The sequence below is a fragment of the Poeciliopsis prolifica genome, unplaced genomic scaffold (genome assembly GCF_027474105.1).
Source record: "Poeciliopsis prolifica strain line A6 unplaced genomic scaffold, Auburn_PproV2 SCAFFOLD022, whole genome shotgun sequence".
NCBI lineage: Eukaryota > Metazoa > Chordata > Actinopteri > Cyprinodontiformes > Poeciliidae > Poeciliopsis > Poeciliopsis prolifica.
In genome coordinates, this window is record NW_026562397.1 from 2,537,742 (window position 1) to 2,555,546 (window position 17,805).

General features: G+C 41.8%; 1 protein-coding gene across 6 annotated transcripts in view; it reads left to right on the forward strand.

Annotated features, from left to right (window-relative positions):
• Window positions 1–17,805, forward strand: part of robo2 (roundabout, axon guidance receptor, homolog 2 (Drosophila)) — a 349,267-nt gene that overhangs the window by 300,883 nt on the left and 30,579 nt on the right. For 2 of the 6 annotated variants that reach the window (XM_055045287.1, XM_055045286.1), the window contains exons 16-23: window positions 445–569; window positions 655–826; window positions 1,750–1,938; window positions 2,754–2,780; window positions 6,850–6,892; window positions 13,180–13,307; window positions 14,864–15,136; window positions 17,016–17,141. In XM_055045287.1, the coding sequence (XP_054901262.1) occupies window positions 445–569; window positions 655–826; window positions 1,750–1,938; window positions 2,754–2,780; window positions 6,850–6,892; window positions 13,180–13,307; window positions 14,864–15,136; window positions 17,016–17,141 (1,083 nt within the window). The remainder of the gene's footprint in view (window positions 1–444; window positions 570–654; window positions 827–1,749; window positions 1,939–2,753; window positions 2,781–6,849; window positions 6,893–13,179; window positions 13,308–14,863; window positions 15,137–17,015; window positions 17,142–17,805) is intronic. The other 4 variants (XM_055045288.1, XM_055045290.1, XM_055045291.1 and 1 more) reach the window with 2 other exon arrangements.

Genomic DNA, 17,805 nt, shown 5'->3' on the forward strand with positions numbered 1-17,805 from the left:
CAAAAAAGAAAACTACGTAGACCAAAGAACACAGAAGACAGGTCTTTTGATGTAATACGCCTTAGGGTTTATTGCATAAGATGGCAATAGTTAACTTTTATATAATATGAGACAAACAGTCTGAAAAAAATGAGGTCCTCTGCCTGTGGTTCTACTGCTATCTGCAGAAATTAATCGCTCTGTTAGAAACAACCAATCAGAGCCAGGAGGAGGGGCTTAGCCCTGGTTCTCCTCTCCACTGCAGCTCTTTTCTGATGTGAATGCTCAGGATAGTTAACATGACGGCCAATGAATGAAGACCGTAGAAGTTGCAAAAGTTACAGTTAGTAGATGAAAGCTTGTGTGTTTGATCTCTGCAAACAGTAGCGAGTCTCTGTATTCCCCATTTCTATTGAGAAACCATTTATGTGCTGCGTCTGACCGTCGCTCCTCCTTCTCTTTCAGCTCCCAGTGCCCCCCCTCAGCAGGTAACCGTCCTGACGGTGGGAAACCAGAACAGCACCTCCATCAGCATCTCCTGGGACCCCCCTCCACCCGACCACCAGAACGGCATCATCCAGGAGTACAAGGTCCGTTTCAGGAAGCGACCGTCATCCATTCCCACCGCACCCCTACATGACTAAATTAAAATCAACTTTTTTTTTGCCCTCTCAGATCTGGTGTCTGGGGAACGAGACGCGTTTCCACGTGAACAAGACTGTGGACGCAGCCATCCGCTCCGTGGTGGTGGGCGGGCTGCAGGTGGGCGTGGTGTATCACGTGGAGGTCGCCGCCAGCACCAGTGCAGGAGTGGGAGTGAAGAGCGAACCTCAGTCTATAATCATCGGTGAGATAAATTGATAGAAATCCATGGCGGCCTTTCGGCGTCCAGTTTTTGAGAGAAAGTGATGCTGGAGGGAGCGGGGGGGGAAAGCAACCAAACAGATGATATTGTTGAAACGGTGCTGTTTGGAAATGCGCTCTGACTGTGATTTATGTGGAGCTCTGGCAGATTTTCTCTGATTTGACCCATAACTGATGACTTGGCCTGCGGCGTGTTCTTATTTCCCCAGTGTCACTCACATAATCCATCTCTGAGAACAGAACACTGAGCTTGCACTCATAATATATATATATATATTTTTGGTTTGCTTGTCTTCAGAGATGCCTGCGCTTAGACGGCTTTGACGGAATACTGCGGTTCAGCGTCTTTTGGGCGCAATGCAGCGTTTGTGAATAATCCGCGTGTTTGTGACCATAAGAAGTTAGCGGTGTTACAGTGAGGTGCTTTGTGATTCCGGTTGTACCTCGCTGCTAGAAATATTTGTCAAGCCGGCTAGTGGGAGCTGACGTGGAATTGGGGATCAATAGAGACCATGGCGCTCTGCTCTCATTTCATGCGGTGTGTTGCAGTGGCGGTGGAGTGAATTAGAGGCTGAACAAAGCAAACAGCCTGATCACCTGGGGCTTTGCTGTGAGCTGCTAGACTTTATCTTTTCCAGTCTGATCATTGTGTTTCACCTCACATCCTGTTTTGCTCTTTATCCAGCTTTGACGGTCAGTATCCTCCTCTAAAACTTCACAAAACCTTAGATGAAGCACATGAACTATAATTCGATATGAAACGTGTTGCAAAAGTAGTTGTTGCTTTTGAGCTTGAGTCGTCGATACAGTACATTTGCTAAGGTTGACGGGAAATGCTTCCTGCTTCCCTTCACATCTTGGCACTGCTGTGTATTAATCTTCTCTGCTTTGTCTGCGTGCCCTCAGGGAAAGAGTTCCGGGACGTGATCATACACGGAAACCGGAACAACAGCATCACGGAGCAGATAACGGATGTGGTGAAGCAGCCGGCCTTCATCGCCGGCATCGGAGGCGCCTGCTGGGTCATCCTCATGGGCTTCAGCATCTGGCTCTACTGGAGGAGAAAGAAGAGAAAGGGCCTGAGCAACTATGCAGGTTAGCAACGGCTGGCTGCTAAGGTGCCTGAGCAAAAACGATGAAAAAAAGTCCTCCACTTCCCTCTCTCTGTCTCCCTGTACTCATTTTTTTATTGTTTCTTTTTTCTTCCTCTGCCTTCAGAGCGAGAATGTTTTATCATTAGATCATTATCCGTCAATACCATAGCTGCTGCTAGTGATATCATCAAGATGGATGCTCTGTTCCGGCTCCGCGGGGAGACAGATGTTAGCTCGGATCGTTTCCGGCAGGCTGCTGTTTTTTTTGACAATTCCACCCACAGAGTTATTAGCCCAGGGTGGTGTAGTCTAGGTGCCAGAACGGAGCGGTTGGAGGGTTGGAGCTGCAGTTATAGTCCGGCTCTACGCCCACACACTGACCCTTACATGTTCATGGTCAATATCCCCAAGTCAGTCCACTTCCTCTGCCAAGTGCAGCGGCTTTCATTGCAGAGGTAGAAATGGAAATGAACTCTCTTTGGGGATTTTTTTCTCCTTATTAGTAGTCAGATATTCAAGAAAAGCACATTTACGGGAATATATTTGCTCATTTTTCCAGGACAAAATGTGAACCACAGCAGTGATGTTTGCTGTTTCATCTTCATGTGCTACATTTTGTGTTTTGTTTTCTGTTTGATTTGTGGGACCTGCTCAGTGGCCCCTGAGCCGGCTGCTTCTCTGGCTGCAGCGGTGCATCTCAGCTCCACTCCCCCCGACACACACATACACACACATCAACACACCCCCCCTCTCAAAGCACTGCTTTGCTCTGCAGGCTTTTTAACACACAACTTTTTCTGTCTTCTTGTTTTGCAGTTCAGTCCTTCACCTTCACCCCTGCAGGTACTGTTCATTTGTCCCATCACCTCGCCCTCCCCCTCACTCTAACCCCATCCCGAGCGCAGTCATCCTCCCATCCGCTTTTACTTCCCATGCTCGGACTACAACACTCTTGATCATGGCTAATAATAAAAAATTTTTTAAAAAAATGTCAAATGTGGAAACATTTTAACCTGCCAAACAACATTTACAAGTCAGTTCTTGCTATTAGCCATGATTTTTAACCCTATATATTGAAACTGTTTTCCCTGCCAAGCCTAATGCCGTTTTTTTGTTTTTGTTTTTGTTTTTGTTTTTTTTTTTGTCTGTCTTAGTGATCTGGTTCTGGTTTCCGAGCTCGGTTTCATTCTATCCATCTTCCTCCTTCTGCTGAAGTGTTCCTTTTAGTTTTATTTCCAGTGATCAAATCATGCTGTGCTTTACCTACCCACATTCCTCTAGTTTCATTCAGACAATTTTTCTGTTTGCTGTAACATCTTTTACACACAGCTTTTAGCTGGACCTTCTCAGATTCCTTGGCTAAAATCTAATCTTAAAGGAACGGTGTTGTGTATTTTACAGACACATAGTGCCATTTTATAGCGCAATCAAGTAACTATGTTAAGTTTATTTATTTTTCTATCTCTTTTTTTTACTTTTTTATAAACAAGTCAGAAATGAAGAAAAAAAACAATACTGGCGACGAAACAAACACAGGAATATATAAACAACTTCACTTTGTTATAGATAAGAATCATCCAAATGTTGAACTGACATCTTGAACAACTTTGATGTTTAAAAACACAAAACCCCAGCCAATAGAAGTAATAAAGAAAATGGAAAAAGAAAATAAAAGTAAAAATGTTCCTAATACCATTAAAACTTGTTTTTGAAGTTATGGAAATGTGTATATCAATACTTTGTCATTTGAAGCTTTGCAGACCACTCCTGTGCCACGCTTTCCCCCCTCAGCTCCTCCAGTCTAGTGGCAGCAGTAATTAGCAAACACCTGGTGGAACTGGAACTTTGCTGATTTCATCATATGAATTATTTCTCAATCCAACAGTCCCAAGAAAAGTTAACATCATAATGAGAAACATTGCTGTCAGAACTTGCTGAAAAGGCAAAGTGTCAGAAAGAGCAGGAGCTTCTTAAAGAGACAAAGGACCAATTGTCAAATTGAGAAGTCAAATTATATTTAAGTTATTTTTGATATATATAGCATTTTTATAGTGACATTTTTATAGTGAATCATAGTTACTATGATTGTGCTATAAAATGTCACTATGTGCCTGGAACATACATATTATCGCCCCTCCTAAGTAATTTTTGAATGTTTTAGGGACATCAGATAGAAGTGATGAATGCCACACTTTAGATTTATAAAACAGTTAGAGAACTGTTGCTTCCACTTTGCAGGGGTTAGGGTTACACAATGTTGTGCAGGTCATTACATAAAATCCTGTTGACATTTGTGGCTGCAAATGACAGAAATGGGGATTACTTTAGGACGCCTCTCTTTCACGCCTCAACCATAAATAGAAACAATTTTGTCTAAGCCTGCATGAATATGAATGTGACCTCTACTTAATCTAAAGCATTACATCAGCACATTATGAAAGATGAATAATCTTTCAGTCTTTCTTATACGCCAAAGAGGAGGCAGGTTATTTAAAAAAAAAAAAGAAAAAAAAAAGCTTTTACTGGCAAGCACAATTTACCGTTCAGTTCAGCAGAGATCAAAAGCTGAGACTGCAGGGTGATATTTGGAGCGTGCATCAGAATGTGATCGAGGGGTTTCACACTGCTGCTCTCTTTCTATTGACAATTAGCTGATGTATCGAGTGTCCTGTCTCAGCGCAGTAAAGCTGTCGGTACACGAGAGGTAAATCACAACACTGGTATGGCACACAGCCAGCAGGAATTAGATTTGATGGAAATGTTATATGCTGATTACACTTCGTCAGCCCCCTCCCCAACGCTGATGCTTATTAAAGGGGATTAATCTGCATTCATATTGGAGAAAGTGCTTATCTAGCGCAGCCTGGACTCACCGTGTCAGTCTGGCTAACATTAAAATGCTCCTCAGCAGCCCAAATGTGCCAGCCCTCAGATAGAGACTTCAGAAGCTTCCTCCGCCAGCTCCTGTCAATCCTCACCCAGACAACGAAGTTTCCTTAAACACAACCTCTGCCGGTGGGGGAACAAAAGCTCCAGGCTTTGGCTCTGGTTGAATCAAGATGTCTGCCTGTTTCTATCCACACAGAGCTGCTGGAGGTAAACAATAAAATGCAGAAAGCAGTACCTTGTTGAAAGTATTCACACCATTTGGTCACATCCCATCCACAAGCTTCAAAGGATGAAGCAAAATCTTTGATACCATTAATGTTCAGAGCGCCCAAACCAAAGCTGCAAAATGTAGCTTTCGTGTATATATATATATATATATATATATATATATATATATATATATATATATATATATATATATATATATATATTATATATAATATATATATATATATATACACAAAAAGTTACATATTTGTTAAAACAGTTACTATGTTGTGACAGTAAAATATGAGACAGGTTGTCTGAAAATATCAAGCTCCTCTGTTGCCACTTTGTGGTCCTATTGCCATCTGCAGAAATACACAGCTCAGTTAGAAACAACCAATCAGAGGAAGGAGGAGGGTCTCAGTACTGTCAATCACCTTGAAACAAGAAACAACATGTCATCACAAAAAAAACCTCTTTGTCTACCATCATCTGTGGCCATGCTAACATAACAATAGAGCTGCATTTGTATTTTTAGAATCATTGTCTCAATTCTTTTACATCTCAAAATACCCCACATCCCTCACACTTTCAAATTTTAATTTGTAAAACAATGTAGCTCTAATTTGTTTCAATTGTTCACATGAAATCTCCAAAAGCCCATTGACTACTTCTGCAAGGTACTGAGAAGGATGGAGGAGTTCTGATAGGAATTCACTGTTTTAGCGACTCTCGTCTGCAGAGTTCTCATCTGTTTTGGGAGTTCCTCCTGGCTCTTGTCTGAAAAAACACATTGTTTGCCCGAGCTTGTTCTGGAGTCAACTTGAATGAAACTGGAAAAATTTAAAAAAGAAAAAAAAAGAGGAAGAATGTCAAGCGTTCCTCTCTTTAATCTCCATCTGTGGAGCAAATGAGCCAAATTACTAACATCCTTCCTTCCTCTCTCTTTCTCTCTCTCTCTTTAGTGAAGCAGTTCTCTGATATCTTTCCTTTTTACTCATGGAATGTGGTGAATTCCATAAACCCGACGGTTTTCGCTTCAATCCATTGAAGTTCTTAAAAGCTTAGAACTTTCCCTGCTGCTTTGTCATCATGAGGATGCCTCAATTTAAGAGTTTACAAGCCAGAGGGGGAGTTCTTCCTTTCATCTTTGCATTTTGTTCCTGGATCAGACCCCATACATGGCTTCTGGGGATTCCTGCTAGCCACATGACCGGTGTCTCAGATAAAAAAAAAATAATAATAAAAAAAAAACCTCAAAGTGATTAATGAGCCCTCTACCTTTTCTAATCATTTTTTTTTGTTGGAGTTTAATCACAAATCTGATAGTGACTCGGCAGCAAAATCAAAGCGATGAAATGAGTTTTGCTTCTCATCTGGCACCTTGTCCTTGAAGAGCACATGACATCTTGATTTATGTAAATCGAAGCGATATGCAGGCTGAAAAGAAAAAAGAAGCAAAGACATCACCCACAGAGGGACAACCGAAACCCCTGGTGAATCCATTAACAATACAAAACAGAAAGGATGAGCACTTTGCTGCTGAAGCACAAGGACAAACTGGACCAGAGTAGTGAGATAAAGGGCATCGTCTTATTTGTAGTTGTGCAAAATTCCTCTGAACTTTTTCATACGTCTTAGTGTTATGAATATAAACTGGAATGTCTTCTTAGGTTCTTTGTGACAAACCAAAATGACGCATTTCCTTCAATATTTTTGATAGATTACTTGCAAAGTTTAAAGCCATCTTTGTATCGTCCATAAACATAATGCTTTTTTCTCTTTGTCCTCTTTCTTTCCTTTCTCCTGCCTTCAGTGACGTTCCAGAGAGTCGACGGCGGTCTGATGAGCAATGGAAGGTGAGTACTGCCACCAAAATAAAAGCCTCTGTTCTGGAATCCTCTGGCTCACACAACCTTTCCTCCGGAGTCACGCATGAACTCCACGGCAACCGCTCCCGATTCTATTCTAACGCTGATAAATGACTGATGGCTTCCAAAGATTACCAATACCCATTCTAATGCCTACCGCACAGGCCTGCCTCTCTCCCCCCCCCCTCCCCCCCCCACACACACACCCAAATATACATCCCTACCACATCTCCATTTATGCATCGATAGATATACTCATAAATCTCCTCAGCAGAATTAACAGAAACAATTTAAGCAGAGAGAGGCTTTTATTTTGTCATTTATCTTCCGCCTGCTGGCTACGGGTAACCCCAAAGCCCTCTTGAGTGATAAATTTCCCTGTCACCTTGCGTGGGCGACTGGGATCTGAGCACATGTAATAATGTAAAAATAATTACCCAGGGGAGAGGTGTGTGTGTGGATGTGGGTGTGTGTGGACATCTCCATGCTGCCCTGCTCCGTCTCAGTGCGTGTTAGTGGAATGGGACGAACTGCAGTGAGCAGGGCGCGTCTCGGTGGCACCGGTCGTCCTCTGTGGGGATTCATGGGACTCCCTGGAGGATCCCAGGTTTCTGCTTATCACATCTGGCCCCAGACAAACCAGCACATCTCCAATGCTCACTGAAAGATCGTGACTAAACGTGACCCCGCTTGTCTTTCTTCTTCTCAGAGGGTGCTCATCCCATAATCTGGCATCAGCGATTTTTTTTTTCGTTTAATTTTTTTTTATATCTGCTGCATCAATGCAGTAAAAGGGCGATTTTCACCCAATCATTCTGCAAGCTGCCAGCAATCCCTTAATGAATTAGCCACACCACTTGCTTGTCATGCCGCTTCTCATCTACTTTCTGCTGTTATGTTTTTCTTTCAATTTTCCACATAAGCGGTTCCAATTCTCACTCCGCGTCTGTAATACTTTTTTGGGGGGTGGAAGGGATGCTTTAGAAATCTTTTGTCAGCAGCTCTGAGCGCCACAATTTTCTCGAGATGCACCAATCAATCGGCCAGGAATACCGAGTTGCACAATTTTCCGTTGATTGGCTGTGATCAGTGATCAGCGGGCCAAACGCCGCAAAATCAACTTCTCCCCCTTTTTATTAAATCCTAAAACATCTCGCCATGTTCCATCTGTAAATGACAATTTCAGTTATAAGACCTATGATAGTGTTTTTTTTTTTTTTTAAATATGAAAACGATGAAGACATGTTGTCATGGCTGCTTTGCCTTGAATAGTGGCACTGCTAAGGTTTTAAGGTAGCCCAGGTTGGGTATGATGTTGCAAACAGTGCCATACTATTACTGCTTTATTAATAAATCACCATACAACAACATCATCTGTCACAAGGAGCTGTAAAATAAAATGAAAGAACATTTACAAGTTGGAAAGGACAAGGGAGAAAACAAAGATAATGATGAAAACAAAACACCTGTACAAGCAAAAGTCTCAGTGTGTTGAAAACCCAGGGTTTTAAGAAAAGTTTGCAGTAAAGGGCCGTTCTGATATAAAACAGAATTAATGATTTGCCGTTTCCATCATTTTGGGGCATCAGCACTAACAGTTCTGGCTCCTCTGAGCTTCAGTGATAATTAAAGCAGGCGGTGGTATTTTTGGCATTGTAAGCAGGTTCCACCTCCTCCTGGAAAAGTACATCAGCATCCCCATAGCATTCCAAGCAGAGAAAAAAGAATACAGTGCTGTAAAATTTTCTGTTTGACATCTTTGGACTCGATGAGATGCAGAGCTCCAACACCAGCAGGTGACACGGCCCCTCAGATCACCACAGGCTGTAGAAACCACACCCTGAACCTCAAACCGCCTCTCCCACCTTGATTTTCAGATAAAAGCCAAAATATACTTTTATCTTTAAGGAGGACTTTGAACCTTCTGTCTTGTTGTGAAGTACATTAACACACGTAACGCAGCAGTTGGAGCCCAGGGACTGGACACGTCTGTGTGTCTTGGCTCTCGAAGCGTCGGCTCCAGCTGCACTGCACATCTTCTTAACTAAACGCTGCTTCACAATTGTCTCAAGACTACAGTTTCTGTAATTTCCAGACTATAAGCTGCTAATTTTTTCAACACATGTTGAACACTGCGATGCGGGTAATATGTGGCTTTTCGTCAGCTGGACTGCTGTATAATGAGGAGGACAGTGAGAAGAAAGTTTCACTAAAAGAACAACAAAGGAGAGACTGAGGAAAAGTGCGTGAGGTCAGGCACACACACAAAAACCATCACCGGGTCATAAATGAACACAACCACATGCCTAAAAAACATCTTTCTCACAACGTCCCCCTTTGTTCTCCACTTAGCTGAAAAGAACCAGCCAGCAAATAAACAAAAGTGAACGACCACATTACATTTTTATTTATTTATTTCGGATGTGCATGAGCCCACCCCCAACAACACGCTGATGTACACACAGGACGTTATGACACAAAAGACCATTTTTATTAATGTTTTTCCCAAGATTTTGTTAATAATATAAGCTAAAAAAAAAACTGTCAAATAATTGTGATAAAACATAAAAAAATAAAGTGCACAACATGAATACCTTTGCCTTTTAACAAGTGTGGAATATATATTATTTTCTCTTCAAAGTTAGTGTTGTGCCTTATATGCCCTCAATAGTCTAGAAATTATAGTATCTGCTGCTGGTACACATTTTTTGGACACACTTTTGTGAACAGCTTCTTTAGCGATGACCTTTTGTTAAATATGTTTTCTTGTTTGTTTGTTTGTTTTACTGCTGTTATGTAACATTATGTAATAGTCCTACTTTTATTTTATTTTATTTTTTTTTTTCCTGAGATGCGTCTGTTCTTTATTGCATTAAAGAGGATCATTTTGTAATCTAAAACTTTTGATTTGGTTTCAAAACTTCTACTGTAATCCTCTGCACTGAACCTGCTGCCATCTTTTCTCTTTTAAGCATTATATTTTGCCGAAGAAAAATACTTTGATCAATCTTCATATGAACTGATAGTAACCATCGGCAGCCTGGGTGATGCGTCTTGATGCTGTGGAGCCTTTGGTCGCCTCTGTTAGCCGCTCTGATGCCGTCACATCCCAGATGTCAACTCTGCCATCTGTCCTGAAAGTGAATCTGTGAAGCTGGTGGTATTGGGCAATAATAATAATAATAAGAATAAGAATAATAATTTGTTGCATGTAATGTTTATCGCATTAATTAGACAACGGCAAATGAAGCCACATCTGTTTCCATTTTCTCACTGGCTCGAGCCAAATTGCCCTGACTGAACAATTATACTTAATCGATCACAAAATAAATGATTCATGGAAGATGAATAGGCTGCAGATTGTAGAGACCTGAACAGTTTGACTTTGGCTGCTCAGTTAAAATGGATAAAACCCTGATAAGGGTTCCTTAACCCCCACCCCTGCCAATAGGGAGATAGTAATTAGGAGCTAGTAATAACTTCCTATCTCCACACTGATCAATGTTTTAGCAGAGCAGATTCACTCCTTTTGGCAGAACGAAGCGTGCTGAGGGAACAGGTTTTAATAAATCTGTTGCCATAGAGATTCCTATTCATCCCAGGATCCGAAACCTAAATGAGATCATCTTCTCGGAGGGTTAATCCACAAAGTAATCTGTGTTTCCCATTGTGTTTAGATAACATCTGTACTTTAAATTCAAGTTTAATCAACTGGTCTGCCGAACCATAAACAACAGATTTATACAGTCGGTTCAGAATGAATACGCCTTGCTCGGCGTATTTATCGGGAGCTCGGCATCAGCCGGGTTCATTGTTACTTATGAATTCGTCGCAAGTTACTGAAATGCTTGGGAAGGAGGAAGGATTGTTGCTCCAAGTCGAATTTCATCTCCCAAGGTTGCCATCCGTCCTCAGGTTGGACGGGGATTCAAAGTTAAACGTCAACATTTCATCAGCCGGATGTCCCCGAAACCTTTCCAATCCCCCCTACACACACACACACACACACACACACACACACACACACACACACACACACACACACGCACACACCTTTAACAAATACCCTCGGTAGAGATCAGTCTTATTGTAATTATGCTTTGCCGAAAACCGCTGCATGACAAATGCAAGGACAATACGACAGTTTCCACCGTCTGCTCCTTCCTTTCCAAGTGCTACTTAGAAGAACGAAGAACGCCTTTATATTCAGCTTTTTTTTTAAATATACAAAAGACAGAATGGGGATGTGTAGACGTGTAGTGGAACAATAAAAAGAAAATGGGGTTAGGAAAATATGGTATGGTAAGAAAGAATGATGGCAGCGGTGGAACATGGCAGCCAGAAACAGAGGTGGAAGTACAGGGAGAGATGTATTACCCTATAAAAGTGCATGTGTCTGATGCACAACCATCAATTTGAATGACTTGTCTCCCCCGAGGGCCTGCTTTGGCATTCAGGAGCCACGGCGAGGGCTCTTAGCCCGTCGCCAGGACTGTAGTTCATTTGAACTCCTCCCTTTTGCTGAACAGCTTTTCTCATTAGAACCGGTAGCTGAGATGGAGATCGACTGCAGCACACCCATTACCTGGCCTTGTCCTCGGGGTTTGACTCTCTCCCAGTCTCTGGGAACCAACCCATCACCCTGCTGGAGCTCAGACAATGAGCCCCACCATCAGGCTGCCAGTTCTGACGCTAACTGTGTCGCAAAGCATCGCTGGTCGCCCATTCCATAATGGGCTTCAGATAAAGATACAAATACAGAAGGAAGATGTTTATATTTCAAATATTTTTTGGACCTTTTTTTTTTTTTACTATTTTAGCCCATTAATATGTTTTGATCCATGACGTTCCACTGTAGCTTTGTCCTGCTGGAAGGTGAACTTCTCTACAAGTCTCAGATCTCCTGCATCCTCTAAAAGAGACATTAGTAGTTCACCGACTTACTCAGCATGTCCAAATGAACATAATCGACAAAGACATTTAGGAGCCTCCTCTCGTACACCTTGACCTGTGTTGTCGACGGTAACAATCCTCAGAAGTTATTGTCCAGAACAGCATCCCTAATGGCCTCCCAGCAGTCACCCGTGACGAGGTTTAAGTCTTGATGGACTGCTTTACAGTCCGACACGGCGCCTGTTAAAGGGAACGGTCCACTCCTACGTTCTGGTTCCCACCACAACGCCGTGATGCCACCAGGCCATCAGTCCCCTTCAACCTCTGTGGACATGTCCACTCTGGAGTAATGAGAAGACACAGCAGGGTGGGATAGGTTTATGATATACATCACTGCCATTATCTGCTCCTGCACATGTGTGTAAAAGGCAAAAGTGGGTATTAATGTATGTATCCACTGTGTGTTTTTGCATAAATAGCTGAATGAATGTGACAAAGGCACAGCGGGAGAGAAAGGGAAGCAAACGGCTCGGCTCGCCTGAAGGGATGCAACTTTCTGAAACCAGAAATGTAGCATAGTGCTGTTTCCCTAGAAGGGTTTCCTTTGGTTCATCGGCTTATCTCACAGAAACATGTATTATTTGGCAAAAAGTAACGATTAAACGAGTGATGTCGATTTATGGATAAATTTAGTCAGATTAATCACACTCTAGTGTTGCGGTTATTCACTATGATAAACTTTGCAAGCTCAATCGCAAATATGCACATTTTCTAGAAAAAACATGGCGACAAGATTAAAAACAAGTTTGAAAAGTCAAACATTTACAAAAAAATTTGAGTTTAATCTCATCTTAAGTCTCTTCTCAAAGGTTTCTGAGCTTAATCTCAAAATGTCATTTTTTTTCTAGAAAATTTATGACTTGTCAAACTCTGAAAATTTGACAAGTCATAACTTTTTTCCAAAAGACAATTCTGTGATTAAACTGAAGATTTTTCAGTTTTTTTTTTTTTTTTAAATTTCAAACTCAAAAATGTCCTTTTTGTCTAGAAAATTTCAGAGTTTTGGTGGAAATTTACTCCCAGTCTTTCATCTACCACGGCCCTGACACGTCGTCATATATTCTGGATGTTTTATTTCAGCCAGTTTAGGAACATCATTTATAAACTGCTTCGCTGGCAGGTTAACTCATTGTTGTAAAATACATATTTCCTGTTTTTTTTAACAGTGAAATTTGCCTCTGACGTTGCTCGCTTTAAACTTTGTCGATTCAACTTATGCTTCAACTTTTGTGTAATGTCCTATATTTGATTTTTTTCCAAATCCAGAAATTTTATGAAAACATACTATGAACGTTGTGTTTCAACCTTTTGTTTTCCTCCAGCCGTCCAGGCCTGCTGAACGCCAGTGACCCGGGCTACCCCTGGTTAGCCGACTCCTGGCCGGCGACCAGCCTGCCCGTCAACAGCAGCTCCGGAGGACCAAACGACTTGACTAAATTTGGTCGAGGAGGTGAGTGCACTGCAAATAAAACTAAATGAAACAAAACTAAAACCGCAAGAGATGAACGTCGGCTTCCCTTCCTTCCTGTGTGTTCAGAAGGAGAACCTGTTGTTTACCTTGAACATGTACGCATATGAAATGCGCACGATGGCGCATACTTCATACGTATCCGGACACATTTATATTTCACAGTAGGCGGCGACTCAAGCATTAACAGCAGGGGGACTCTGCTGTCACCAGGCTGAGTGATGGCAGCTAGTCCAGCTTGGTGTCATTGGCCATACTTCAGAGTAGGGGAATGTGATGGGGAGAGGCAGGCGGGGGGATGGATGTTTGAAAGGATGGTCTTGAGCAGCGAGTCGTGAAGGACAGACGCAGCTTGACTGGCGCAGATGTGGACACTTCCGCCGTGGCTTTACATCATCTCCCCTTCACTGGGCATGCAAACCGCGTGGTTTCTGTTTCCCTTACTCTCTCTTCATCTGGTGCAGCAGGCACAGGCATGCTAAACACGGCCGTTACTCCTCATGTGTGGGAACGGAAAAGGGAGGGTTTGGAGATATCCAGAGGATACCAGGGGGGAAAACACAGCTCTTCATCCTGAGAGTGAAGAGGTGGGGGACGTTACAGCCAGCTTCATTTTATTCATCTGAGCCTTCAAGTGCATTTCTTCTGTCTGTCTGTAATTTTGGACGTGTTTTTGTTATTTGGTCTTGAATTTGACTGATTCGGGTGTTTCACACCAAATGATTAAAGCATTTTGAAATAACTTGCAGTTTAGCTTGCTATCTGATAGCATGTGCCTTCCAAACCATCTTCCTTCAGTGCTCTGTCTGAGCACTGAAGGAAGGATTTCTCCAACTGACCTTGATTCCTCTGAATTTCAACCGGGCCAATCAGCAGGCAGAAGAACAAGTTGTGATTGATGACGTCTTTTTTTTTTTTTTTTTTTTTTTTTTGCGCTAGAGACTACAGTCTCCCTGTAGTTTTAGCAACGGCAGCATAGGAAGTGAACGAAGCTGTTCCGTCTGTGTTGGCCACGCCTCCAAATACTGAAAAACCATCAACAGCCATCTTGTTCAGCCCGCCACTTCTGTCTTTGCAGTGGAGGATGGTTGTTTACAGTGCAGGCAATTTCCAGTAAGCTTCATAGTATCAAATTGTGTTATATGTGTGTCATAGCCAAACATTAGTGATTGGGTAAAATTTAAAACTTGAACAGAGTCCTCTCCAAAATCTAAATATTTCAAAGCAGGTAATGCTTTAGTTTAACTTTTGTGACTTATTACTATTAAGCATTGTTTTCAGCCAATGTTCTCCCTCCATAGTGTCCTTTAATAACAAAATTAGGCATAAAATTTGACACAGTTTCAGCTGTAGCTTTTTTTTTGTTAGCTATTGCTATGAAGTTGTTGAAATAAGAGACATCCCACCTGATAAAATGAGAACAAGAAAAAAATCATTTCTCTGTTCTTCATCTTACTTTAAAAAAAATGCTCAAGGCAGCATCTCCAGTCAGCATACGGGTTAACCCTGAATTAGCTCCCTCTTCTTCTCTTTACCAGATCTCCCCACTGGACAGGGAGATAAAACGGGCACCATGCTGTCCGACGGAGCCATCTACAGCAGCATAGACTTCACCACCAAGGCTAACTATAACAGTCCTGGTCAAACATCCCAAGCCAATCCTTACGCCACCACTCAGATCCTCCACTCCAGCAGCATCCATGAGCTGGCCGTGGATCTGCCCGACGCCCAGTGGAAGGCTTCACTTCAAGCTAAGCAGGAAATGGCCAACCTGGGCTACTCCCTGCCTGACAAGAACTCCTGCAACAACAGTGAGTCAAAGATCCCTCTCACACCTGGTTATATCAAGTTTGTACTTGTGTTTAGCATTTCAGATTTTATTTCTTCTAAGACTTGAATATAGACACATTGTAATGTGACATCATGTGCGCAAGATGCCACCAACCAGCCCCCTGCTAGAGGGCAAAAAAACTCTTCACGGATGATGACCACTTTAGCTTTAGCTGTCAGGTTATCAACGTTATGCGCAACATCTTAAATGTTCGCATGATATATGAAAGAAAAAGGGATGCAGTGCTTTGCTACTAATTGACAGCACAATGAAAACTAGGTAACAAAAACATTTTCCCCAGGAAAAAGTTTTTAATTAAGACAAAAACTATCAAGGGAGAGGAAAGATGGCGGTGGGAAGTGGGTCAGTTTTGCTAGCTTGACTTTGACAAACTTAATATGTGGATGTTGAGTTTGGTGTGTTTCAGTTCAGTAAAAAAAACAACAACAACTCTGACAGATCATCAGTAGAATGGGTGTTTAAATTGGCTAATCAATCACCTCTATGTTCAGCTATCACTTATTAATAACCGCAAAATGAACATTGAGCCTGAAAACGTGATATTGTAACGGGCTGAATGATTTCTTCTTTGTGTGGGGTGTTTCTAGTGTCCAATCCTGACACGTTAGTTGAACTGTGGTCAGTCAGTTGCTATGGCCACGAGTCTGCGTGTGTGTGCGTGTGTGTGTGTGTGTGGGCGTGTGTGTGTGTGTGTGTGTGTGTGTGTGTGTGTGTGTGTGTGTGTGTGTGTGTGTGTGTGTGTGTGTGTGTGTGTGTGTGTGTGGCAAAGTGGACACAGAGTGAGAAAGGGGAAGAATGCTCGTGGTTTTGAGTTGTTTTTCTGTGTGATTTGTTCTTTTGCTGTGACGCACTGCACTGGATTAAAATCATCAGCATCTCCAGGTTTCATTTCATTAACAGAATTTTTCTACTGCAGTAGTGCAGCAGTAGATGGCAAGTAAAAGGATTGTCTTTTTGCCCTCCAGCGTTTGCGCCGCATGTAAACAATAACATGCAACGTGTCTATATCTGGCCATCAAAGTTCTTTCTTTTGTGAGGGAAGTTGAACTCTAGTTTGTTCCGTTGTAAAAGCACAGCCTATTTGATGCTTCAGCTTAAACTCCACCAAAAGTCTGAAAATTCCTTCTAACCTCACTGTGGTGGAAAGTGGATGTCTTTAAAAGTTTATTTGTAGTTATTTTCTAGCAGTCATCATATTGGTTTCTGTGGTTGAGGTTAGATAAACCCCCATAAAAGAGCTACACAGCTGAGCTATCCATTAATTTCCTACAGAGTTTTCATAGCGAGCCTACTCCTCCCTTAGCTTTAGCATAATTGCCAATCTGTTTTATATTTCCTAATATTGAAAAAAATCATCTGAGATCATTACCATGAACTTGGGATATTTTTAAAATTATACTTTAAAAATGGCTCTATTTTAATACATATTTATAATCTAATCTTCTAGCACTCTAAAATCAATTCATTTTATTTAATTTTTTTCCTACTTTGTCCCCTCTTTTTATGAATCTTGTGATAAAATGTGATTATATCTTTCTGAACTGGGAGTAAAAGCATAATCTCCACTGCTGAGTCTCTGATCCCATTCCAAGAAAGGAGAATAGTCAGGGCAGAAGATTAGAACCACAGTTTTCAAATTATTTATATATCTATATATATATTTATCAAAAAAGAAAGTCCAACGTTCCCACTGAACTGTGAATTCCACACGTTGATGCTGTTTCCTGAGTTGACCCTGCTTGCTTTTGTTGCTCTAACTGCATGTTATTGCATGTGCTTGTGCTAACTGCCAGTCACCTGATGCCACTGTGATTTTTGCCCTCTAACCTCCACTGTAGCCCTCCTTTTCATTCCCGACTACCGATTGGCCGACGGATTGTCTAATAGAATCCCACACAACCAATCACAAGATTTCAGCACCACCAGCTCTCACAACAGCTCAGAGCGAAGCGGCAGTCTCTCAGGTTGGTTCACGCAGCAGAGAGTGAAAGCAGTCTGGGACGCTTTGTTCCCCAGCCCATTTTTATGATTGACCCATGTCTTAATTGCTTTATTGATCTGTTATTTGCATGTGCAGATGGCATTTTCATAAACACGTTCCCTCCTCCCCTCACTGAAGGTGCTTTGCTCAGTCAGCTGCCTCCCATGTTTCCACTTCGTTGCACCTTTTTGGAATAATTCCTTTTTTATTTCTACAGGAAAAAGGCTGTTGTGTGTATACAAGTGCATTTTAATGCATGGAATCACTTTTTGAGTGATTCCACTCAAAAAGTAAAACATCATTTTGAAAATACAAAGCTGTTTTGATGAGTAAAATATCCAGTTAATTAAAACTCAGACTCCACCAGTTTGTTTTCTGATTTACAGTAAATTCTCTAATTTACTGAGTTGGTGTCACTGTGCCTGACTGGCCAGTAAACTGGCCTGACCTCGACCCCATAGAGGTTTGGCTTTGAGGCTGGGTTTATGTTTAGGTCAGGGGTTGAGGCTTGGAGGAAAAATGAGAAACTCCACACCAACTGAAACACATGAGCTGGACGCCAACATTAAAGCAACCTGGGTGTTTTTACTGGGTCTTTGCAGGTTTCACCATCTGAAATTTACGATTCTTTAGGAACTTTTTTAAGA